At 37.8% G+C, this 26,583-nt stretch overlaps 2 protein-coding genes across 4 annotated transcripts; one reads left to right on the plus strand and one right to left on the minus strand.

The window, feature by feature from the left end:
* Nucleotides 1-867: 867 nt before the first annotated feature.
* LOC127450632 (uncharacterized) lies at nucleotides 868-17,910 on the minus strand. Of its 3 annotated transcripts, XM_051714880.1 has the most exons (6): nucleotides 17,803-17,910; nucleotides 13,493-13,564; nucleotides 9,810-10,460; nucleotides 6,498-6,644; nucleotides 5,026-5,555; nucleotides 868-4,081 (listed from the first exon to the last, which is right to left on the minus strand). In XM_051714880.1, the coding sequence occupies exons 3-6, from the start codon at nucleotides 10,407-10,409 to the stop codon at nucleotides 4,003-4,005; spliced, it is 1,356 nt and encodes a 451-aa protein (XP_051570840.1). In that variant the 5' UTR covers nucleotides 10,410-10,460; nucleotides 13,493-13,564; nucleotides 17,803-17,910; the 3' UTR covers nucleotides 868-4,002. The 3 variants fall into 3 exon arrangements, with proteins under 3 accessions (XP_051570840.1, XP_051570837.1, XP_051570838.1); XM_051714877.1 differs by having other exon boundaries at nucleotides 868-5,555; XM_051714878.1 differs by lacking the exon at nucleotides 13,493-13,564 and having other exon boundaries at nucleotides 868-5,555; nucleotides 17,803-17,894.
* On the plus strand, nucleotides 17,909-26,583 carry LOC127450633 (RNA-binding protein with serine-rich domain 1-like). Its single transcript, XM_051714881.1, has 7 exons — nucleotides 17,909-18,026; nucleotides 19,960-20,112; nucleotides 20,312-20,491; nucleotides 20,602-20,707; nucleotides 25,323-25,476; nucleotides 25,566-25,707; nucleotides 26,003-26,583. Coding segments are annotated over exons 1-7 (843 nt in total). The 5' UTR covers nucleotides 17,909-18,024; the 3' UTR covers nucleotides 26,109-26,583.

A 26,583-nucleotide genomic window follows, 5' to 3' on the forward strand; every position in this document is an offset into this window, starting at 1 on the left:
AGTGTCCGTGTTACACATATGACATGTTACTATTTTTGGTTACTCTATTTGTAGGTTAAAGCAGCTCTACAAAATGACTACACAGTAAATACATGTAGTTCATTACTATCACTCAGTAATTACCTATGTAAATAAACAGTAACATGAACACTGTAAAATAAAGTGTGACCCAAATTACTTGATACTGTAAGTTGATCCTGTGCTTAAAAGGAATATTCCGGGTTCAATACAAGTTAAACTCAATCGACAGCATTTGTGGCAAAATGTTGATTCCACAAACAAATTAATTTTGACTTGTCCCTCATTTTATTTAAAAAAAAAAAAAAAAAAAAAGCAAAAATCAAGGTTACAGTGAGGCACTTACAATGGAAGTGAATGGGACCAATTTTTGGAGGGTTTAAAGGCAGAAATGTGAAGCTTATAATTTTATAAAAGCACTTACATTCATTCTTCTGTTGAAACTGTAAAGTTGTTTAAACCTCTTTTTTTTTTTTTACAGTCATTTTAGGGTTTGTTGACATTACATCGTCATGGCAACAAAGTCATACAATTGGCTTTACCTTTACGCAGAAAAGGCTAGTAAGTGATTTTGTCACACCAAAATCATGTTTACACACATATTGTTTATATCTTGTGGCTATACCTTTGAAAAAGTGAGTATTTTAAAATTGGCCCCCATTCACTTCTATTGTAAGTGTCTCACTGTAACCCAGATTTTAGATTTTTTTAAAGAATGAAAAAATATTTTTTTTTGGTAATTAATATTATGCCACTAATGCTGTCGATTGAGCTTAACTTGTATTGAACCCGGAATATTCCTTTAAACAATCAAAAATACAGTCATTGCACAAACAGCTATCACTTATTATGATATTTATTTTTGTTTCATACAAAATTCAAAAAGCATACAGTTAAACAAAAGAGAGAAGAAAAAAAAATACAACAAAAAAATTCTCTTATACAGTTTCTCGTTTCTTTCTGGGGAGCTGGGAGTTTTATACAATAAAATATAGGGTACAATGGGGCTAAAGGCACCCTTCAGGAAATTTCGCTTTTTTTCTGGTCACAAAATGTATCGAGAGCAAAAAAACAAAAAAACAAATGTATTGAATATTGATGGAGTAACATATTTTGTGTGAAAAGAAATAATAACGGAAGGTTGTTTCGATTAAAATTCCATTAAAAAAAAAAAAAAAAAAAAAAAAAAGGTGGTGAGGGAGCCTTTTACCCCGCACATGGGGTAAAAGGCTCCCTCACTTGGAGTAAAAGGCCCCTAGGGGGTGTAAAGTGATATCGTGTAGATATAGGGGCAATAGTTATAGTGCAAAATCTGTCAACTAATGCAAATAATTTAGAGACGCCAAGATGCTTTTTTTAATTTAACAAATTAAGATGATGCTTCCTCAAAATAACTACTTCAGAAAAAAAGTCAACTATTTCCAGTTAATCGCAAACACATTTGAATTATTATTATTATTTATTTTTTTACATTTCAAGTATTCTAAAAAACAAAACTGAAAATTATAAAAAAGTATTTTGTCTCAAAATAAATGTGATAATTTCCAGGAAATTCATTAGCTACATAAATTTGCAACATTTTAAAAACTATTAAAAATTAGTTGAAACTGCCTCAAAATCAAACTATAGACATTACACGCAAAGATCTCATGGAACAGGAAAATTCTGCATTGCATACTGACAAACAGGTGTTTAGGAAAGTGCTGTTGCTATTTAGTGTTTTGGGAGAAAATAAAATCAGTGGAGCCTTTTACACCGTTGTACCCTACTACCGTCTCTGATGATGTGGCTACAATACTGACAAACAAACATGTTACATTTTCGTAATAACATCATTAAATACAAATAAATAAGCCACCACATGTTCACAGCACGTCAATGTGCCCGACTCCGGCACTTTTCTACTTAAAATAAAAAGAAAAGAAAATAGATTTGAGTAAATATTGTGTCAAATAAAATAAGTGTTTAATTTCAGTAATTTCGAATGTATTCAATTAGTCATTAAAAGGTGTGTAATTTCAAAATTGCACAAAATAGTGACCCAAACACTCCTCACGTCTGCAATTGATTTTACTTCTACCTGTCTCCGCATATTAAGTATGGATAAGAGAAAGTCTTTTAGCTAGAGTGGCACCAATGTATCGGCCGATAAAAGCAAATATCTACACTATCAGACACTGACCAATTTTTTAAAAACAGCCATTAATCAGGGCAGATTATTTCCTGTCAGAAAGGGGTGGAAAAACATATTGGCCAATTAGCATACAAGTTGTACTGAGTGTGAAAGTAAACGTCTCTTTTGTGGAATTACTTTGACAAGTTGAGTTGTAATTTGTAAGGTTTACACCGTTCAAATTTAAAAGTGGAACTACCGTTTAAACTTTTAATGAAACGTATTTGATTACTCACCTTCAGCGCTCGACACAGCAAGGACTAGGAGTTTATTAAAACGAATTTAACATAATTTAGAATTCAGTTAATGTGAGTACAGAACAATAAAACTATTAAGAAATCTAATTTAATGTGAGCCGAACAAGAAGCTATTCATAATTCAGTTAATTTGAGTTAATATTGTGCTTTTTGTTTTAGTGTTTTGCTCATAACTAAGACCAGTTTCTCTGGAACATGGACGACATCGAAGTTTTTCCTTTAAATACGTTTTTTATTTAAATTTCTTTAGAAATTGTGTAATTATCAGTGATTTGAAACAAGGGAGCATAAAAAGCAGAACCACCAAATTATCAGCATCGGTAGATGTTGTGCCATTTTTATTTTCCTGGTTAATGGCTGTGCCGACGTCTACCCCAACCCCCCAATTTCTCTGGATTTACTATTTATAGGTATGTGTTTGATTAAAATGAACATTTTGTTTTATTCTATGAAGTACTGACAACATTTCTCCCAAATTCCAAATAAAAATATTGTCATTTAGAGCATTTATTTGCAGAAAATAAAAAAAAGATGCAGTGTTTTCAGACCTCAAATAATGCAAAGAAAACAAGTTCATATTCATTTTTAAACAACACAATACTAATGTTTAACTTAAGTTCAGAAATCAATATTTGGTGGAATGACCCTGATTTTCAATCACAGCTTTCATGTGTCTTGGCATGCTCTCTACCAGTCTTTCACATTGTTGATGGGTGACTTTATGCCACTCCTGATGCAAAAATTCAAGCAGAAGTTCAACAGACACTGGAATGGAATAGCTGTCATACATGTAGAGATGCTGATTTAAGAAACATTTGGAGTGGCCTCTTAATTTTTTCCAGAGCTGTATATATATATGTCCATGTATGTGATTTTCCGAAGTTTGAGTCCAATTGTGAAAATGTTTCTATTTTTCTAATTGAATAGTTTATTTTTCATTACAAATGATATTATCCGCATAACAGTTTGAGTGAAATATTTGTGCAAAACCCGATGATTATGATATAATCATGATCCTGCATGTGAATTTTCATAGAGCATCTTGTGAAAGTGCTTTAATGAAAGAAAACCCGTTCTTTTGTTCAAATGAGTTAGCAGTTCATGTCACAAATAATTTGCTTATTTGATTACTGATCACGAAATTGTGTGGAATCTTAAATATTTCTTATATTATGTCATACATTTTTCATAATCACACAGAGGGGTAATAATTAGCACGCAAGCAACGGCGAGAGAGGAGCAGGCTATTTTATTTATATGAAGTTTTTCGCACCTGTATTCCAATCTCTACATCTTGATGCAATTCTTCTTCATGATCACACAGCATGTTTTCATCAGCTGAATGGGAGGCTACACACAAAGTTAAAATGTGACGAGACTCACGCCACGCATCACAAGCCGATCAACTATTTAGCACTTTTCAGTGAATCGCACCTGCAAAATCCTAAAACTTTATTTCCAAGTTTCATTTATATTTTGAATAGACTCAACCCACGATGTGGGTTTATGTTTTCTCTTTTAATCGTTTAATACGATTTTGAATGTGACCATGGTTTAAGGAGGGTGTACCTGTATGCTGGGTTGGAAATCTCGAGGATTAATAGTGGTTTTCCTTATTACATCACGTGTTGTTCTGAAAGCAAAAAGAAACAAATGAAACACTGAATGTAGGCTGTCATCCGTGCAGCCTGACCGAATCAACGCGGGTGCGTGATTAACCGAAAGTGAAGCGCTGCCGGCTCATGATGCGCGAATGGCTTGCACGCGCTGCACATGTCAGTTGGGTACTGCGGCCTCCTTACATTTTAACTTTTTGTTTAGCCTCCCATTCAGCTCATGAAAACACGCTGCATGATCATGAGGAAGCATTACATCAAGATGCTTACTGGAACGCAGTTGTGGAATTTCATATAAATAAAATTGCCTACTCCTCTCTCGCCACTGCTGGCGTGCCAGTGATTCCATGTGCCAATGCTGGCACACGTGCCATAGGTTGCCAACCCCTGTTCTAAGTAATCGGTACACAAATTTTGTATTGGTGCATCCCTACTTTTAACATAGAAAAGAATGACACATCACCTTTAAATTATGTTATGCATATAGATCGGTATTAGATGCATATATCAGCAAAATATCTGTATCGGCATTGAAAAGTCTATATTAGGATTTTCATATCCATAACACATATCCTCCTCTCTTAAGTGTTTCCTGCATTCTCAGACATTCTCCACCTTAATAATGTTCAGCTTGGGCTCGTGCGGTGACACCGTGTGACTAGAGGTCTGGTTAGGGGGGCTACAAGCTTGGAATGTTCTGTCTGCACTGGAGGGCATGTCAACCGATTTACTATCCATCCCTGTAAAGGAGTCTGTTTGTGACTGTGCGTAGGAGAGCGCATTGGCGGAGAACGTTTGCGCATGTGCCTGCGTGAACGTCGGTGTGCGTGGTTGCGCATGGGTGAACGGGGGCCCGCCGGAGGTTGGGCACGGCTGAAACCCATTCATAGTGGGTGGGCTGAGCTGGTCCAGAGAGAACGCCTCGATGCTCTCAAGACCAGAATCGTGGATCTCGTTGTACCTCGTCTGGGCTTGGCTGCACTGGGCATAGACGCCCTGACTTTGGGCGGTCTGGCTGAAAGGTGCTGTAGAGGAAGCCATGGAACAAGACGCTTGCAATGTCGGAGCAGATGTGGACTGAAGTACGCCACAGGGCTCGAATTTGGATGTAAGCTCCTGAAGGGTGCTGAGGATCTGCTTTTGGACCTGAGTCTGCTGGGCCTGCTCTCGCTCCAGACGACCCTGTTGGTCCACCATCATCCTCAGTGCTACACCCAGATTTCTGAGTTCTGAACTCAAGGACTGGATCTGCTCTTGTAGGCTGCTCACAGCTCCAGCGTCAAAGCTGCTCCGCTGGGGAGGAGGGGAAGGCTGGTTGGTCACGTTTTGGACCCGTGTGGAGGGGGCAGTGTTTTGGGATGTAGTTCCAGAGGTGTTCGGGTCAGGGAGACGGATACCTACACGGGGTGGGTGTTGAGGAGCTCGCATGGGAACGCCTACCCTCTGATGCATCCACCTTCTGTGAGCAGTGGCTCCTTGGTGTAACCCTCTCTGAGGAGTAAAGATTTGATTATAAGATTTGAAATATTCGTTTGTATGCAAGTTCTAAAATCTATCAACAAATTTGCTTTTTTTATAAGTAACTTAACGCCAAGCCAGCATTCATGGCTGTTTTCATGGCAATTTGTTTTTTAAATACAATAAAAGGTATAGTGATTAAAAATCTGTATGATGTTTTTAGAATATGTTTTTGCTAAAAACTTGTGACTGATGTGTCAGCTGAATAAAACAATTCCATCAACAGATTTGTCATTTGATTATGCACACTGTAAGTAAATATTATGCACATAGATAGTGTTCATTTAAAATTCAGCAATTTTGTATAGCTCGTTTCTTATTTACTATCATTAAATTGTATTACTGGATGAATTCATGTAACTTTTTGTCATTCATCTCATTAAAAAAAAGTGGCCTGAACTCACAATATATGGAGACCACTAGTGAGCAACTTAAATCAGGGCTGTACAGTTCGACAATTTTGCTTGCATATGCAAATTATATGCAACGACAAATGTTAACACATCTGTCACTGTAGTAATCTAACGATTATTCTGACGATTAATCGAGTAATCGAAAAATTATTTAATAACTCAGATTACACAAAGTTGGTCAAGGTGAAGTCACGTTTGGCTAAAATGCATTCATTAGCCTAAGTTTTTATGTATTTTACGATTGAATAACAACAACAAAACAATTGTGCAAACATATCTAAAGCCAACAGACAACCAAAGCAGATCTATAAATATAAATGTATAGAATCATAATTTTTTCTATTATTATTAAATAGCAGGAAATAAGAAAATGACACCTAAAAAGCATTCAGCCCTGGCTTAAAAGTATGCTCAATAAAAAACAAAAATAAAAAAAAAAATCACATAATTTGCATGCACACTGTAAATATTACAGGTTTTCTCATGATTCTTACTACGTTACCATATTTTGAGTTCTGGGTGTAGTGAGGTCATAAGAGGTTGCTTGAGGTAACACAGCCTTTCTCCCATCCGGGCCAGAGAAAGAGGACTGATCTCGCCTCAGTGACAATGACATTTGCTGGCCAGTCTGCGGGCCACTGTCCCTTACCTTCGAAAAACAGATTGAAGATTACTATGGTGATAAACATAACCACTTAAATGAACAACAGATGGTTATAGGGTGAGTCTCATTAAAAAACATGTCCAGGGGCCTGGGTAGCTTAGCAAGTATTGACGCTGACTACCACCCCTGGAGTTCGCTAGTTTGAATCCAGGGCGTGCTGAGTGACTCCAGCCAGGTCTCCTAAGCAACCAAATTGGCCTGGTTGCTAGGGAGGGTAGAGTCACATGGGGTAACCTCCTCGTGGTCACTATAATGTAGTTCTCGCTCTTGGTGGGGCACGTGGTGAGTTGTGCGTGGATGCCGCAGAGAATTGCGTGAAGCCTCCACACGTGCTAGGTCTCCGCGGTGACGCGCTCAACAAGCCACGTAATAAGATGCGCAGATTGACGTCTCGGACGCGGATGCAACTGAGATTCGTCCTCCGCCACCCGCATTGAGGCGAGTCACTACACCACCACGAGGACTTAGAGCGCATTGGGCATTCCAAATTGGGGAGAAAAGGGGAGGAAGAAAAAATAAAAAACATGTCCAGCTCACATTATTTCACCACAAAATCAACAATCACAAAACATTTATTATATTTTGAATTAAGAAGTTTTATTTTTTCCATATTATAGTAATGAGAATTAGATTTTTATTAGAAATCATGATCATTAGAAATTGTTCAAATTTGATTACTGCAATGAGAATTTTTGGTGAAAATATGCTTTAATTGTTAGAAAATAATGCAAAGAGCACAATACATACAATTTTAATGGTCCTAAAAAAGGAATATTGCAGGTTCAATACAAGTTAAGCTCAATAAACAGCATTTGTGGCATAATGTTGACTACCACAAAAAATTATTTCGACTCGTTCCTTATCTATTTAAAAAAAGATTTATTTGTGGTAACAGTAAGGCACTTACAATGAAAGTGAATGGGGCCAATCCGTAAAGGTTTAAATACTCACCGTTTCTAAAGTATAGTCTGAAAACATAAACATTATTTGTGTTAACATAATTTTACTCTAAAAATCAGGGATTTACTGGTGTCACGGCATTTACAGGAATTACTGGGGTAACGTTGTCATGAAAACTAAGTTGTAATATTAGATATAACTAATATAAAGCACTGAACTGGTAAGCAGAAAGTTGTTGGTTCAATCCCCACAGCCACCACCATTGTGTCCTTGATCAAGGCACTTAACTCCAGGTTGCTCCAGGGGGGATTGTCCCTGTAATAAGGGCACTGTAAGTCGCTTTGGATAAAAGCGTCTGCCAAATGCATAAATGTAAATGTAAATATAACTTTACACAGATAAGGTTAGTAAGCAATTTTATCACACTGAAATCATTTTAAAACATGTATTGTTTATGTCTTGTGGCTATACTTTTAAAGCAGTGAGTATTTGAATGTTTATGGATTGGCCCCCATTCACTTCTATTGTAAGTGCCTCGCTAACTACGTTTCCATCCAAGGGATTTTTTGTGACAAAAGTGCATCAAAAAGTTTACCGATATAGCTGATGGAAACGCAAATTCTCGCAAAAAATTTCACAAGTGTCAACATAATATTTTTCCATTTACTCTAGCTCATAAACTCTAAGTTGATACTTAAAATGTCGTGAAAAACTGGTTTGGAAACTTGCCATTAATGCAAAAATGTAGTGTCACATGACAGAATTTACCCCAATCGTTAGCCTGTTAATCATGATGATGGTATACATCCTCGAAAGCCAATTTATTGTATGTGAAGCATTACTCGCACTGTTATGGATTGGTCTTAATGGCATACCTGCACAGATCCGATGCTGCAAACACATCTGTTTCATGACACTTCCAGGAGTGCCAACACAATTATCTCGCATCATGGAGAACAAATGAATGGCCACTCTTTGCGATTAATTTAATCGTGGTAGCCATCCGTTTATTTAAGTTGCTTTTCCACACCATTCAGATAATAATACTATAATACAAAAAAACATATCATTATTATTGTATTATGACACTAAAATTAATTTTAGATGACAATCAAGTTCAGTTGCTCATTAAAAGTTGCTGGACATAATGCAGTTGTGATGGCGATGCTTTAGATGATTGTTCCAGGAATGTATCATACTGTATGTAAACCCTGATATTACACCGCATCAATTTTTCTTTATTAGCTGTGCACACAGCATATACATATCGATGGATGCTCCTTATTCTAAGACCAAAAGTTTCCCCCACTACTTGGTGCAGGTTTCCAGTTTGAACAGGGTCATGACGATTCGCTTTCGGGTCGGAACCGGTGGAAACCTGCGATAGGCACAACATCAGGACCAATATTACAGTCCTATCAGAAGGACAACAGCTCCATTTTGATTGCAATTCCTCCTCTTCTGATTGCATTTATTTGTGAAATTAAAATGACAGTAAGCTGGCTAATTTCAATGACTTGTCTCAATTCTCTCCCCATTTTACCAAAACTTAGAGGGAAAAAATAAGGGACATCTGAGAGGTGAAAGGTACACAATTTGCGATATACACACATTTCTGTGTGGAAACGGCTTAAAGGCAGATTTCTTTTGCGATAAACCAAAACTTATGCGACAAAGTGTTTTTTTAAGCATGATGTCATCACGCACACCATTTATTAAAAGGCCTTTTGAATGGAAATCTTTTACGCATTTTCACTTTGTCGATAACAAAACAGCACAAAAGTGGATACTGTAACCCAGATATTTGCTTCTTTTTTTTTTATTTACAATGAAAAAAGGAATATTCTGGGTTAAATTCAAGTTAAGCTCAGTCGACAGCATTTGTGGCATAATGTTGATTACCACAAAAAATACTTTCAACTCGTCCCTCCTTTTCTTAAAAAAAAAAAAAAAAAAAAAAAAAAGCAAAAATCGAGGTTACAGTGAGACACTTACAATGCAAGTGAATGGGGCCAATTTTTGAATATTGTCAAAATAAATTTTTGTGGTAATCAATATTACGCCACAAATGCTGTCGATTGAGCTTAACTTGAATTGAACCCAGAATATTCCTTTTTCATTCTGTCAAATCAAATTGAAACTTTTTTTTAAACTCTGGGGTGAAATATGACACAGACATGTTCTTGAGAGGTTTAGTGAAATTTATCCTAAAATATAATATCTATAATGTTGCTGGAATAAACAACTCACCCTCGCTCGGTGAAGCAAAGCCTTATCCAGCAGTCTCTTACGAGCCACAAGCACAGGGTTGGCAGGCGATGGTGTGTGTCGTCTTCTTATAAAATTTGCACCACTCATCGTCCCGGAGCCCACCCCCGAGCGCGATGTCTGGATGTCAGCATGCTGCGTGCCCTGTGCCAGAGACGTGACACTGACAATCCGAATGTCCTCGTCTTTTTCCCCCTCCCGCATTTCCCGTCTGCCAGCCGAACTCGTCCCGGAAGACTGTCCTGCTCTTGCATCCGAAGAGGAGCTGGCCTGCTGTGAGGCTGCGACCCGTGAGGCCTCTCTGAGGAGGTTCCTCAGCTGCTGATCACTCCAGCCAACCTGCCGAGACTCACCGACACCAACCTCCCTGGCTGACACTGGCACCATATGGCTGCTCTTCCCAGCCGGAGCTCCATCCTCCTTGCGAGCTCTCCCTTGAAACTCCTTCAAGAAAAGGTAGATGGCCTGCGCAGACACCTTGATGTTTTCCAGCTCTAGCACAGCTTTAATCTTACGGAAGCTCAAGCCTGCTTCCCGCAGTTCCACGACTTTGCGTTTAGCAGCATCATCCAGCCTGCCCATGATGGAGATCCACAATACTGATACTAAACAAAGTGTTTACTCAAATAGATCCTGAAATCAGTGCAAAGACAGAAATGATGAAACAGTTAAAGTCAGAACTTTACATTCACTTAGGCTGAAGTCATTAAAACTTATTTTTTAACCTACTTTGTGCATGACATGAGTAATTTTTCCATCAATTGTTTACTGACAGATTGTTTCACTTTTAATTGACTATATCACAATTCCAATGGGTCAGAAGTTTACATACACTAAGTTAACTGTGCCTTTAAGGAGCTTGGAAAACTCCAGAAAATTATGTCAAGCCTTTAGGCAATTAACCAATTAGCTTCTGAGGCAAATTGGCTAATTGGAGTCAATTGGAGGTGTACTAGTGGATGTATTTTAAGGCCTACTCAGTGCCTCTTTGCTTGACATCATAGGAAAATCAAAAGAAATCAGCCAAGACCTCAGAAATAAAATTGTGGACCACCACAAATCTGGTTCATCCTTGGGAGCAATTTCTAAATGCCTGAAGTTACCATGTTCATCTGTACAAACAACAGTACACAAGTATAAACACCATGGGACCACACAGCCATCATACTGCTCATATATATATATATATATATATATATGAGTTGTGCTCAAAATTTGCATACCCTGGCAGAAATTGTGAAATTTTGGCATTGATTTTGAAAATATGACTGATCGTGCAAAAAAACTCTTTATTTAAGGATAGTGATCATATGAAGCCATTTATCATCACATAGTTGTTTGGCTCCTTTTTAAATCATAATGATGACAGAAATTACCCAAATGGCTCTGATCAATAGTTTATATACCCTTGAATGTTTGGCCTTATTACAGACACACAAGGTGACACACACAGGTTTAAATGGCAATTAAAGGTTAATTTCCCACACCTGTGGCTTTTTAAATTGCAATTAGTGTCTGTGTATAAATAGTCAATGAGTTTGTTAGCTCTCACGTGGATGCACTGAGCAGGCTAGATACTGAGCCATGGGGAGCAGAAAAGAACTGTCAAGGTAACAAGGTAATGGACAAGGTAATGGAACTTTATAAAGATGGAAAAGGATATAAAAAGATATCCAAAGCCTTGAAAATGCCAGTCAGTACTGTTCAATCACTTATTAAGGAGTGGAAAATTCGTGGATCTCTTGATAACAAGCCAAGGTCAGGTAGACCAAGAAAGATTTCAGCCACAACTGCCAGAAGAATTGTTCGGGATACAAAGAAAAACCCACAGGTAACCTCAGGAGAAATACAGGCTGCTCTGGAAAAAGACGGTGTGGTTGTTTCAAGGAGCACAATATGACAATACTTGAACAAAAATTTGCTGCATGGTTGAGTTGCCAGAAAGAAGCCAATGCCACAAAAAAGCCCGGTTACAATATGCCCGACAACACCTTGACACACCTCACAGCTTCTGGCACACTGTAATTTGGTGTGATGAGACCAAAATATGGAGAGGGGTCAACAAGGCCTATAGTGCAAAGAATACCATACCCATTGTGAAGCATGGTGGTGGCTCACTGATGTTTTGGGGGTGTGTGAGCTCTAAAGGCACGGGGAATCTTGTGAAAATTGATGGCAAGATGAATGCAGCATGTTATCAGAAAATAATGGTAGACAATTTGCATTCTTCTGCACGAAAGCTGCGCATGGGACTCTCTTGGACTTTCCAGCATGACAATGACCCTAAGCACAAGGCCAAGTTGACCCTCCAGTGGTTACAGCAGAAAAAGGTGAAGGTTCTGGAGTGGCCATAACAGTCTCCTGACCTTAATATCATCGAGCCACTCTGGGGAGATCTCAAACGTGCGGTTCATGCAAGACGACCAAAGACTTTGCATGATCTGGAGGCATTTTGTCAAGACGAATGGGCAACTATACCACCTGCAAGAATTTGGGGCCTCATAGACAACTATTACAAAAGACTGCATGCTGTCATTGATGCTAAAGGGGGCAATACACAGTATTAAGAACTAAGGGTATGCAGACTTTTGAACAGGGGTCATTTCATTATTTCTTTGTTGCCATGTTTTGTTTTATGATTGTGTCATTCTGTTTTAACCTACAGTTGAATATGAATCCCATAAGAAATAAAGAAATGTGTTTTGCCTGCTCACTCATGTTTTCTTTAAAAATGGTACATATATTAGCAATTCTTCAAGGGTATGCAAACTTTTGAGCACAACTGTGTGTATATATATATATATATATATATATATATATATATATATATATATATATATATATATATATATATATGGTTACATATAATGGTCAAGTCGAGCCAGTATTCAATACATTAACTGAATATTCTGCAACTCTCAATACAAGTTAAGCTCAATCGACAGCATTTGTGGTGTAATATTGATAACCACAAAAATTATTTCGAACCATCCCTCCTTTTCTTTAAAAAAAGCAAAATTGGAGGTTACAGTGAGCCACTTACAATGGAAGTGAATAGGGGCCAATTAGCAGTGTTGGGTGTAATGCATTACTAAGTAATTAATTACTGTAATTAAATGACTTTTTCATTGAAAGCAGGTAAGGAATTACTCTTAATTTTTCAATAATAAAATTACAGTTACTTCTGATGTAGTTACGCTATATATTGTATAGACTATAGAACAATTCTATATAAAACAAAAGTGAATTTAAAATCCAAATTTAACATCTAATGTTAAAATATATATTTTCTAATTTAACGCTGCCCCCTTAAATTCTTTGGCCAGTTCATGAATAATTTATTTGATTTTATATGATTTATTTGAAAGAATTAAAAGAACAGTTTCATGTCTATCCTTGTATTTTTCATCTGGTCGAGGTTGATCAGGGTTTTAGAAAGTAATTAAGTAATGCAATTACTTTTCAGACAGAGTAATTATTACAGTAATTTTATTACACTGTAGAAGATGTAATTAGTAGTAAGTAATTGATTACTTTTTTAGAGTAACTTACCCAACACTGCCAATTAGTAAATGTTAAAATATTCACTGTTTAAAAAGTTTAGCCACAAGACATAAACAATATGCATGTTAACATGATTTTAGTGTGATAAAATCGCTACTAACCTTTTCTGTGTGGCTCTGTCCAGTTTTACAACTTCGTTGCCATGACGACGTGACGACGTAAACCCTAACACCCTAAAAAAAAAATACAAAAAATAAAAACGACTATTTTAACAACTTTACAGCACAAATAACACAAGAGCTTTAACAGAAGCCTAAGAACTTTTACAATTCTGTTAACTACATACAAAGCTTTGAATGGTCTAGCTCCACAGTACTTTAATGACCTTCTGACACGCTATATTCCATCACGTTCATTATGATCAAAACATTCTGGCCTGTTAATCGTTCCTAGAATATCAAAATCCACAAAAGGAGGTAGATCCTTTTCATATTTGGCTCGTAAACTATGGAATAGTCTCCCTAACACTGTTCGGGATGCAGACACACTCACTCAGTTTAAGTCTAGACTAAAGACTCATCTATTTAGCCAGGCATACACCTAACTTATCCATCAACTCACAATTAGGCTGCTTTAGTTAGATCTGCCGGAACCAGAAACTTCTATCTTGATCTATAACTCTGCATAAAATTGAATGACATCTACACTAGGGCTGGGACGATTCATCAACGTAATCGACGTTGTCGATTTGCATGACATGCGTAGGCGCATCGCAATGGAGTAATTAAAATGGCAGTGCCCGGTTTAAGTATGGATTCCCCCGAAGAACAAGCTGCAGCTAAAAAAAAACTCACCTACGGTCATCTAAAGCGTTGGAGTATTTTAGCCAGAGACCCAACAATGTGGTGCTGTGTAAGCTATGCTAATTGTAAATGGCTTATCACAGCAGTACAACCGCCAGGAACGAACACTTGAAGCGAAAGCATCCTGGAGCGCTTTGTCAAGACGGCAGCAAGGCAGCACCGTAAGTCCTGTTTACTTTTTGTCCCCACCCAAGCATGACATATTAGTGTTACAACACGTTTCTGTTAGTAGTAGTCACTTTAAATTGATTTTCTAAATGTTTCCTCATCGCCCCCAGGTTAATAGTAATTTCTGCACCGCTGCTAACGTAAGGTGACCATACGTCCTCTTTTTCCTAGACATGTCCTCTTTTTCGGACCTTAAAAATGCATCCGGCCGGGATTTCTAAATTTGCGAAAATGTCCGGGATTCAGCTTTAGTTGCATTATGACGTGCATCTGGTCTAATACCAGATTATTGGTATTAATAATACCAGATATTGTGTGCGCGCACATATTTGCATTGCTTTAACCCCTCTTTGTAAGTCCCGCCTTCTTGCACACCAATTGGTCGATTATAAGAGGCTTGCAGCAACTATTGGCCAAACTCCTGCCTGTCAATCTCTCCGCGATCAAGCAAAGCGCTGCTGTGTTCGGCATCAAACAGTTGCTTGACAGTAGCAGCAAATGACAGCTGAGTGGAAACAATGCCCAAACGAAAGTGCAAATTTACAGAAGATTTGCACAAAATTCCCATGCTTTCGTCCAGGTCAAGATCCGTGGGAAGCAGAATGTATGACACGTAAAGCTGGCACTTATGTTCAGTTGCTAATAAAGGTGCAAGTGATTTAGAAGCACACATAAAGGCTCTAAACAGCTCTACGAAGCATAAAGGGTCAGCAAAAGGTGAAAGTTCATCAGGTAAATTAACAGACTACTTTTTGCGACCAGGTAAAATTGTTATCACATTGCTTCATTTTCCATGGCCATTCAAAATAATAGTAATAGTAAATGAAGGTACACTCATGGCATCAAATATTTTATTTTAGTATATGGACATTCAAAAGAATGTTGGAAATTGTTATATATATATATATATATATATATATATATGTTATGCTAATAGAGTGTCTTTTTCACTGTATTAAAGTTTGCATTCATAGTAACACTGTTTTTGTTGCAGAATTATGCCCTGCTGTGCACAGTTTGTTTCTTGTACATTTGTTTGTGTTTAAGAGAAGATGATATAATAAAATATTGAAATATTAATGAGACAAGTTTTGTATATTTATTTTGGGTTAATTAATAGTTATATTAAACAAGTAATAATTATTAAAAAATCTTTAGAATAATCGGCAAATTAGTCGTTAGATTAATCGACTAATTGGAAAAATAATCATTAGATTAATCGATAAAAAAATAATCGTTAGGTGCAGACCTGATCTACACTAATATTATTCTATTTGTTTCCATGTCTCAACCTAGTGATTTATATCCCGAGGTTACCAGAGCCGGCCAGATCCAGCTCTGTTTCTGCTTGGTGTCGGACTCCACTGCTATGTGTCTCTCAGTGATGATGACAAACTGTAGCCAGTGCCAGCCAGATATCACTTCAGTCTTCAGAGGATGAACTGATGCCAACTCCAACTGCAAGACATCAGATACTTCATATGCCTGAACCTTGGACCCCACTGAACCTCGCCGAAATGGAATACATAAACTATCAATTAATTGCCAACAAAAGCCTTCATCAGCCAACTCACAAAGGACAATGCATCTATGTGAACATCTTCAGTTAATCCAGGATGGACTTCAAAGACATTAGTCATTAATCTCAGAGTTCATACAAAACACTTGTTTAAACCTGTTGCCCTTAACACTTACTTAGTTTACTAATCTTAAACCATGACTTGCACTGCACACAAATAACTAATATTGGCATTATATTCATGATGTTAGCCAGAGGGGAACTGGCCCCCACAGTGAGTCTAGTTTCTCCCAAGGTTATTTTTCTCCATTAACAAACATCTTATGGAGTTTTGTGTAGTGCCCGACCGATATTAGCCTTTCACCAATATATCGGTATCGGCGTATATGTTTACCGACATGTGCAGATATGAACACTTTTTTCAGAACATATAATGCAAAAAACAATGCTTTAGAATTGGTGTCATTACGTAGTTTGTCCAGCAAAGCACGCTCCGTCTCCATTGTTTACAGAGCTGACTCTGAACTGATGGTGGCTCTGCAGACAGGGCGGAGTCAAGCTGTGTCTTCTCGGTAAGTTGTTAACTAGTTTGTGAAATACATACTGGAAAGTTAATAAACAATGACCCCATCACTTTACATAACTAATATAACGTTAACCCTGTCCCTGACAACCATGTCACTCATGTTTATCACATCTGTTTGCTGTTAGCCAGCTATAGTTTGTCATTGCAGTCAGTAATGTTGTAGATTGAAAGGTAAGCATCAGAGCATCTTTTTGCAGCTCATCAGACAACGGTGCGGTGGTGGATTGTGTCTGTTGAGTGTTGATTTCACGCTACGCTGTTACCTAGTTGGTAAGACGCAATGCTGGTCCATCGTTTACTCTCCGTGACAACGAGCTCATAGCTAACTAGCTAATCACGTAGCTACTTTCATGGCTTGTCAGCTGAGTGGAAGCTAATGTTTAAACATGTATTCACCAAACTGTTTTGTTCAGTTTGGTACCCCCTTCAACTGAACAATTACAGTCATTGCATTTATAAAATGTAATATTTAAAAGTTAATATAGTCAGCATTTGACTGATACTGAACATACAGTACTGATGTTTTTTTAAGCTATTTATTTATTCTTTATTTTCTCAGCATTCATTTCTAGAATTTGTTGACTATGTATAATAATAATGTCAAATATTCTTTGATAAAAATATTTGTTAAAGAAAGCAACCTTCTGAGTACCTTTGCATAGTCATATCGGTGCAAAATCAGTGAAAAATCCAAATAGAAAAGGTCTGTTTTCATACCATCTCAAAAATTAACTGTAATCGGTGAATTTTCCCCCTCTAAAATCGGTATCGGTCTCAAAAATCCCAAATCGGTCAGGCTCTAGTTTTGTGTTCCTTGCCACAGTCATCTTCAGCTTGCTCACTGGGGCTCTAAATACAATTATTTTTTAATTATTTAGATAATTCACAATCATATTTAATCAAACTACACGATGACTCTTAAGACTTTATTAGACTTTTATTACAGTTTCATTTTCTGTTCATGAATGATTTCCTGTAAAACTACTTTGAAACGATGTGTGTTGTGAAAAGTGCTATACAAATAAAAATGACTTGACATGAACTTTTATAAAATTACAGGCTTCACAATTCTGTGTTTAAACTCCAAAAATTGCCCCCATTCACTTCCATTGTAAGTGCCTCACTGTAACATCGATATTTGCTTTTTGACCAGCTTCGCAGCTGAATAAGAATACAAATAATAAATATAATAGTAAAACAAAATAATAAAAACAGACCAGCCTAACCAAGCGGGTTAAACCAGCGCTCATGTTCCAAAACACACATAGCGACACCAATGGCCGCACACAGGGATATAGTGCACTAAGAACACAATGGAAATCGATCATATCTCACCTGTCCTGTTGTTTACGCTTCAAACGTCTATGTGCTCCATTATGACGTCATAATACAGCGCTTCCATGCATCCGCTTTGGCATCGAGTTGTGATTTACTTGAAGAGAATTATTGCATGAACACCCGCCCCCCCACCTCCTGTCGCAGAAACAGTGGCGTCACACTCACGCGCTTGCGTCATTAAAGCGTGACGACGATTAGGACGTGCGCTGCGCATTTATCATGTAAGTCTGATTGTTTATTATCGACGAATATTTGTAATGTAAGATCGGGTTGATTCCGGTATAGAGGGCGGGTGCACGCGGAAAGATATTAGTCGCATCTCTTGTCGTTTATAATCGATATTTTGCGTCTTCACATCATGCGTTGATAACAGTAGCGTTAGCGGATTAGCATTAGCCACGGTGCTCAACAGATTTCGATTAAACAAAACAAATCTCAAACTCCTGATGATTTATATCAGCCATATGAGAGATCACTTCCTTGTGCTGTTTCAGAAATATCTTTCGTGCAATGAAATTTATAAACAGCATGCTGCTGGTTTAATATCTTAGGTGGTGGCAATGAAAAATGGTTGACGGTTCAGAGCATTGCCTCTTAAAACTGTATTAAATGGCCATTTTTATTTACGTATTGGATTTACATTTTTTTTTTCGTTTAATTTTTTATTTTATTTGGTTCTGTCCAGTGTTGGGTAAATTAATCTAAAAAGGTAATTAATTAAATATTCTACAGTGTAATTAGATTACTGTACTGAAAAGTAATTGCATTACTTATTACTAATTACTTTCTAAAACCCTGATCAACCTCGACCAGATGAAAAATACAAGGATAGACATGAAACTGTTCTTTTAATTCTTTCAAATAAATTATTGAGGAACTAGTCAAACAATTTAAGGGGGCATCGTTAAATGAAAAAGTAATTTTATTACAGTAATTAATTACTTAGTAATGCATTACACCCAACACTGGTTCTACCAAGTCCTTCCTATATATACTGTTTAAAAAATACTGCGGTACTACCACATTGTACCATGGTATTGTTTGAAGTACTTTGAAATACCATGGAAATGCAATGTTTACAATAAAAATGACAGGCTCTAGAATCTTATTGACCGTGCATCAATTGAATTCTGCAACCGTAAACATTTTACAGTTAGGCTAATGAACTACGTTACTTGGCGGAAGAATTGTTAATCATGATTATTATCATAAAACAGTTTTTGTCTCTGATAGCACATATACATCTCTGAGATGTCTGTTTTAGATCTTTTCATCTGGAAAGCATTGCAATCTAATTAACATCTGCTAAACATCTTAAAAAGATCAGATTTACAAACAATTAACATCTGATAAACATCTTAAAAAGATCAGATTTACAAACAATTAACATCTGATAAACATCTTAAAAAGATCAGATTTACAAACAATCAACATCTGATAAACATCTTAAAAAGATCAGATTTACAAACAATCAACATCTGATAAACATCTTAACATCAGATTTACAAACAATCAACATCTGATAAACATCTTAAAAAGATCAGATTTACAAACAATCAACATCTGCTAAACATCTTAAAAAGATCAGATTTAACATCTTAAAAAGATCAGATTTGCAAACAATCAACATCTGCTAAACATCTTAAAAAGATCAGATTTACAAACAATCAACATCTGATAAACATCTTAAAAAGATCAGATTTACAAACATTCTAAATCATAAACATCTCAAAGACATATGCTGAATGTCTTATTGACATTATAGAGAAAACTTCTTATAGACATATTGCAGATGACCCTGACAGCACATGTATATCACCCAGATGTCTATTTGATGTGTGTGTTTACATCTGGAAGACATATTTTTTTTAGGTTGTTTGCTCGTCTGCAATGCGTCTATGAGACGATTCCTCTCAGATGTCAATAAGACATTCAGCAGATGTCTTTGATATGTTTATGATTTATAGTGTTTGTAAAGCTGATCTTTTTAAGACATTTAGCAGATGTTAATTAGATTGTGATGCTTTCCAGATGAAAAGATCTAAAACAGACTTCTCAGATGTACGTCTGCTATCAGGGAAAGTATTCTGAGATAGCGCACACACATCTCTTCTGTGCACAGTACATTAATCAAAAAACAATTTGTTCACACAGGGCACCTTCACCGACCAAGCGCGGAGAGCGTTCCGAAGACAAGCCCAAAGAGCGAGGGAAGGAGAAGGCTGCAGGAAAGGAGGGAGCAGAGAAAGAGAGGGGCAGAGAGAAGATCCGCAAACGGCGCAGTAACTCCACCGGGAGCAGCAGCAGGTCAGATGGGATCTAGTTCAGGTTTAACCAAGTCTGTTGTTGCTAGTAAAGTCTCCTGGACTCACTCGTTAAAGTGTGTTCATCCACTGACAACCTCATTTTAGCCTATTTCTGAGACTTCTGTTGCCATAGTTAGAAGTATAAGCCATAATTAGATCTAATTAAGTTTTTCACATGTCTTACTCCGATCTCGATCCAGTTCTAGCTCCAGCAGCAGTTCTGGTTCCAGTTCGGGCTCATCCAGTGGGTCCAGTTCCTCCTCTGGTTCCAGCCACTCTGGTTCCTCAAGCTCCTCTCGTTCTTCTAGCTCATCTGGGTCTTCTGGGTCTCCCAGCCCGAGCCGCCGTCGACATGACAACCGACGACGCTCTCGATCAAAGTATGCTACAAACTAACATGTTTACAAACTCAGTTCAGACAACTAACCCAGATCGTGTTGGATGCCCCCCCCCATATGTCTCACTAAACTTGTGCCTGTGTTTTAATCAGGTCAAAATCACAAAAACGTGGTGATGAGAAAGAGAGGAAGAGGAGAAGCCCGAGCCCCAAACCCACCAAACTTCATCTGGGAAGACTCACCAGAAATGTAACCAAGGTACAGTTCAACACTGAAAGCATTATACAGTGACTGAAATGCTGTGTATTAAAACAAAAACTCTAACATTGCTTTTCAACACTACTTTCAAAAAGTGCACAAAACAAAATGTTTTTTTCTGCAGAACACAAATGAATATTTTTAGAAGAATATTTCAGCTCTGTTGGTCCTCACAATGCAAGTGAACGGTGACCAAAACTTTGAAACTCCAAAAAGCACAAAGGCAGCATAAAAGTAATCCATATTACTCCAGTGGTTTAATCCATGTCTTAAGCGATCAAATTGATTTTAGATGCGTCCTAGTGCTTGATGTATGCTCTGAGCGCTAGATGGCTCTAGGAAGTGTAATTGAGCTTGAAATCACGATCACCAAGGAGACTGCTGATGTCAAGATGTACATTGAGAAATATCGTGGTCTGTTCTCACCCAAAACTGATTGTATCGCTTCTGAAGACATGGATTAAACTTTATTTAATCCAAGTTTATTCAGCATCTCATGCAGGAGCGCTGTGTTTTGTAGATGCCTTATAAAGTTTAAAAGATCAACATTTAAATATGCGTCTTGGACTGAATTTTTCATTTAAATTTGACCGTCTTACAAAGGCATGCCAGGGGAACGTTAATATACATTGCAGAATCGTTGTCATTTAGAAGAAAATTTGATTAATCGTGCTGCTCTAGTGGGTTGTATAGCTGGACTCCCCAATGTCCAATTTGTAAATAATATTATTGCGGGTTTTTTTTCGTTTTCTTATGGTTCTTTGATTTAATATTAACAACAGCAGCAGGTCTGTTAGGTTACATTAACACTTACAAGTCTGATAGTTTGATACAAATGTGCTTTTCCCTCACTGTTTACGTTCACTTTAGACATCACTCTCTGAGTTTACACGAATACCTCACCAAGACGGGCATTTTGCCGCAATTTTGAAATGTATTTCATCGTTCAGGCACGTATCCACATTACAAGCGTTCTCGGAGCACATGCGCATGTGAGCGCACAAAAAGCCGCCTGTCCAGTCATTAGATCGCTAGTGAAATATAAAATAACGCGCCCTGTGTTATTTTCAACAGCAGAATAATAACTTTGTAATATCGCAAATATAGCCGGTTATTTTTTCGTTATTGTCATTCAGGCTACTTTTCTCTTTTACTTGACCCTTCAAAAATCCACTTGACAAATCGCACTTGACAAGCGTTAATGGCTACGTTTATATGTACACCAATACTCTGATTATTGCAATAATCAGAGTATAAGGAATAATTAGATTAAGATGTTTACATGATTTGGGCAAACCTCTTCAATCTAGTTTACATGCTGCTTGTAAAATAGCTCTGATTAATTGCTGAGAAATGTGATGTTTTAATGTTTTTTTAATAAAATATTACGAAAAAATATCTTGTTGCAAATATGTATCTTTAAATACAGCTTGGCGTAAGGAAAATTTGTAAGTCAGTCTGTAAGTCTTTTCGAGTCATTTTTGAATACACTGAATGCGCTGTCTGTTTTGATTCAATGAAAAGAATCGGTTCATAAGAGTCATATGTTTGCACACTACACTGGATGTGCTCCCTCTTTTGATTCACTAAAAAGAATCGGTTCATGAGAGTCACTTGTTTTAATCGAAATACACATGCTGGATGTTGTTGTGTCCGCCTGCGAGGACAAACTCATTTGAAAGATGTACTTGCCTTTTTTTTTTTTTTTTTTTTTTTTTTTTTGTTCGACCTACAGTATTTTTATCCCACCAACATTCAATTCAGACTTCAAACAGGAATTTACAATTTTCTTTTGCCGTGGGGCTGTAGATTCTGCAGTTGGGGAACACTACAAAAAACACTGGATATCAGTGCAAGAAACTGTCGTTTCGCATGAAGCCGAGAAGTGCAGCTTTTGTTTTGTGATGTTTTTGAAACTGTGCTTGAGCGTAACATAATCCGTCTGCAGCACTGGCGCAGGCACACTTTGGTCAGAGTGGAAGAAATGCAATTAAAGCATTTACATGCCAGTATAACGCGATTAAAGTAGGAGTGCTCCACATATCTTACTGTGATTATCATTACCCTGACTATTAGCATAATCGCAATATGATAATCGCAAAATTCTGTTTCCTTGAGCAACAGTTTAATCGCAGTATTGCCTTAATCACATTCAAATCGCACTTCAAACCAAACTCTTTACCCGTTCCAAATTAAATATAAATCAAATCACAGGTTGACAGAGTAAGACCGAATGAGTGAAAAAGTCTGTTATCTACCTGCTTTGCCTCTCATCACGATGGTAGTGATTCTTGCTCTGTTGCTGAAGCAATGAGGTATTATTACATAATACATATCTATTATGGCCGTCTAGTGGCATCTTCATGTTACGGTAAAGGCAGGTTTAAAGGTTAAAAAAACACGGCAACAAAACTGAAAACTAAATCATATTCAAGATTATTTTAATTTTATTTCAGTACGTTTCGGAGCCATGGATTTTTAGTTTAGTTTGAGTTTTTCCAATTGTTATTTTGTATTTTTAGTTCAGTTTACAAAAAAAAATTTTTACATTTAGTTTGTCTTCGTTTTCGTTTTAGTTTATGATAATAACCTTGTTGATTGGAGCCACCTATGGCAAATTCAATTGATTGTACATGATTTGGAAAGGCACACACCTGTCTATATAATGTCTCTCAGCTGAAAATGCATAACAGAGCAAAAACCAAGCCATGAGGTCAAAGGAACTCGGAGCTCAGTGACAGGATTGTCGGCACAGATCTGGGGAAGGCTACAAAAAAATTCTGGCCACATTGAAGGATCTCGAGCACATTGGCCTCCATAATTCTTAAATGGAAGAAATTTAGATCAACCAGGACTCTTTCTATAGCTTGCCGTCTGGCCAAACTTAGCAATGAGGGGAGAAGGGCCTTGGTAAGAGGTGACCAAGAACCCGATGGTCACTCTGGTTGAGCTCCAGAGATCATGTGTGGAGATGGGAGAAACTTGCGGAAGTACAACCATCACTGCAACACTCCACTGATCTGGGCTTTATGGCAGAGTGGCCAGACAGAAGCCTCTCCTCAGTGCAAGACACCTAAAGGACTTTCAGACTGTGAGAAACAAGATTCACTGGTCTGATGAAACGAAGATTTAACTGTTTGGCCTCAATTCCAAGCGTCATGTCTGGAGGAAACCAGGCACCGTTCATCACCTGCGCAATACCATCCCAACGGTGAAGCATGGTGGTGATAGCATCATGCTGTGGGGGTGTTTTTCAGCGGCAGGGACTGGGGGACTGGTCAGGATTGAAGGAAAGTTGTACGCAGAAGAATACAGAGCTATCCTTAATGAAAACCTGGTCCAGGATTTTCTGGTAGGGAGCATACTTCATGTTTCCCTCAATTATTGCAAGTCGCCCTGGTCCTGAAGCAGTAAAGCATCCCGACACCATCACACTACCACCACCATGCTTGACCGTTGGTATGATGTTCTTTTTGTGGAAATCTGGGTTCGATTTACACCAGATGTAACGGGAACCCTGTCTTCCAAACAGTTCCACTTTCGACTCATCAGTCCAGGTTTGAGGATCATCAAGGTGTGTTTTGGCAAAATTCAGATGAGCCTTAATGTTCTTCTGGATTAGTAGTGGTTTTCGCCTCGCCACTCTTCCATGGATGGCATTTTTGCCCAGTGTCTTTCTGATAGTGGAGTCGCGAACAGTGACTTCTATTGATGCGAGGGAGGCTTGCAGTTTCTTGAATGTTGTCCTTGGCTTCTTTGTGACCTCCTGGATGAGTCATCGCTGTGCTCTTGGAGGAATTTTGGAAGGTCGGACGCTTCTGGGAAGGTTCACTACTGTGCCAAGTTTTCTCCATTTGGAGATAATGACTCTCACTGTGGTTATTTGGAGTCCCAGAGCCTTTGAAATAGCTTTGTAACCCTTCCCAGACTGATGCATTTCAATCACTTTTTTCCTCATTTCTGGAATTCCTTTCAACCTTGGCATAGTGTGCTACTGGGTGAGACCTTTTAGCCAACTTCATGCAGCTGAAAAAGTTTTATTTAGGTGTTGATTTAAATGAACAGGGCTGGCAGTAATCAGGTCTGTGTGTGTCTAGTCCAGCTGAACGCCATAATGAATGCAGTTTCATAGTTTTGGGGATTTAGTACTAAGGGGGCAAGTACTTTTCACGCAGGCCCAGTTGGTATTGGATAACTTTTTTTGCTTCAATAAATAACATAATTTAAAAACCGTAATTTGTGTTTATTCAGATTGCCTTTGTTTTATGTTCGATTTTGTTTGAATTTTTAAAACAATTTAGAATGAGATATACACAAAAACAGAAGAAATCAGGATCGGGGCAAATACTTCTTCACAGCACTGTATATAATTGCAACACTTACACATCTCGGGTCATTAATGACCATATAAACTTATGCAATTAGGAAAAATGTATTTTGCAAATTTTGCAGTTAAAAGCAGCAGCTGGATCTAAATTGCAGTATAGAAAACGCTACAATTGTGTTTCTTAATGTATTCGTTTAATACAAATATTGCCATTTTCTTTTTACTCTTCGTTATTGTAAAAGGTTGTTGCATTTATATATTTATGCTGCTATATTTTATTTCCTGTAGGATCATATTCAAGAGATCTTTTCGACTTACGGGAAGATCAAATTGATTGAAATGCCCTCAGACCGTTTGCACCCAAATTTGTCTAAGGGTTATGCATATGTGGAATACGAGACTGCAGAGGACGCCCAGAAGGCCCTAAAACACATGGATGGAGGTACCAGTAAACTAAAACGTGTAGAAAAAAGAATCAGATTAGTTATTTGGAATTGAGTTCTTACTGTGTTACCCGTTTACTGTCCTCAGGTCAGATTGACGGTCAGGAGATCACAGCGACTGCCGTCCTGACTCCGAGGATACGACCTGCCCCGAGAAGACTGTCCCCTCCACGCAGAATGCCCCCTCCACCCCCTATGTGGCGCCGCACGCCACCACGCATGAGGAGAAGGTTGGCTTTTTTAAAACTGATTTTTTTGTTGTTTTTTTTTACTGGCACATTGTGTTTATTGCGTTTCCTGTGTGCAGAAACATTGGGTGGGTCAATAGGAAGCAATCTGTCCAGTAAACTCGCAGGGCTAAAATTTAATTTCACTCAGTTTTGCACATCGCACCTGTTCGCAAGCATCCAATCTGTGTCCCTGTGTTTGTGTTTAGTTGTGTATAAGTCTTTTTGACTGCTCCCGCTTTTCATATATCTTATCAGATAATAAGCGACAGCTTGACAGTTATTGCACTTTTCACAGGTCTCGGTCTCCACGGCGACGCTCCCCTGTGAGGCGGCGTTCTCGCTCCAGGTCTCCAGGTCGCAGACGCCATCGTTCCCGCTCGAGTTCCAACTCATCCCGTTAGAGAGACACTCAAGAAGAAAAAGAAGCTTTAGAAACAACAACAAGCTTTGGTTTAGCTTCTCTGATTCTCATGTTGCCCCATTGCTTCACATTTTAGTTGGATGTGTTTAAATGTTTATTTCTCTCCCTAGTACCTCATGGTTGTACGGTATAAAATCTTTAAAGTTAGAGTGAATGTGCATTTTGTTTGCTTCTGTGTTGGACTTGTGCCAGATGGTCCATTTTACTGATTCTTTTTGTAATGTGCTTTTTACTGGATTTGTTTTGAGATTAAAGTACATGACCGTTTCTTTCCCCAAACGTTAACATTGGAGCACAGAATTGTTTCTGTCATTTTGTTAGTTACATTAGTGGTTCAAATTCCAACCCACAGAATTCATCTCAAGATTCTCATCAGCTTCTGTAATCCTGTTAAATTTAATGATCTGCAAGGTTTAAGACAGAAAATCAATAAACCAGTTTGACAACTAAGAGAA

The sequence above is a fragment of the Myxocyprinus asiaticus genome, chromosome 13, assembly GCF_019703515.2.
Source record: "Myxocyprinus asiaticus isolate MX2 ecotype Aquarium Trade chromosome 13, UBuf_Myxa_2, whole genome shotgun sequence".
Taxonomy (NCBI): Eukaryota; Metazoa; Chordata; class Actinopteri; order Cypriniformes; family Catostomidae; genus Myxocyprinus; species Myxocyprinus asiaticus.

Excerpts from the sequence above, each read along its gene's own strand:
- LOC127450632 (XM_051714877.1), bottom strand. The coding sequence starts at position 10,409 with ATGGGCAGGCTGGATGATGCTGCTAAACGCAAAGTCGTGGAACTGCGG. Across the intron at positions 6,645-9,809 it reads CTTTGCTTCACCGAGCGAGG|GTAAGGGACAGTGGCCCGCA; the intron begins GTGAGTTGTTTA and ends TGTTTTTCGAAG. Across the intron at positions 5,556-6,497 it reads CACCCAGAACTCAAAATATG|AGAGGGTTACACCAAGGAGC; the intron begins GTAACGTAGTAA and ends TTTACTCCTCAG.
- LOC127450633 (XM_051714881.1), top strand. Across the intron at positions 20,113-20,311 it reads TCCACCGGGAGCAGCAGCAG|TTCTAGCTCCAGCAGCAGTT; the intron begins GTCAGATGGGAT and ends ATCTCGATCCAG. Across the intron at positions 20,492-20,601 it reads CGACGACGCTCTCGATCAAA|GTCAAAATCACAAAAACGTG; the intron begins GTATGCTACAAA and ends TGTTTTAATCAG.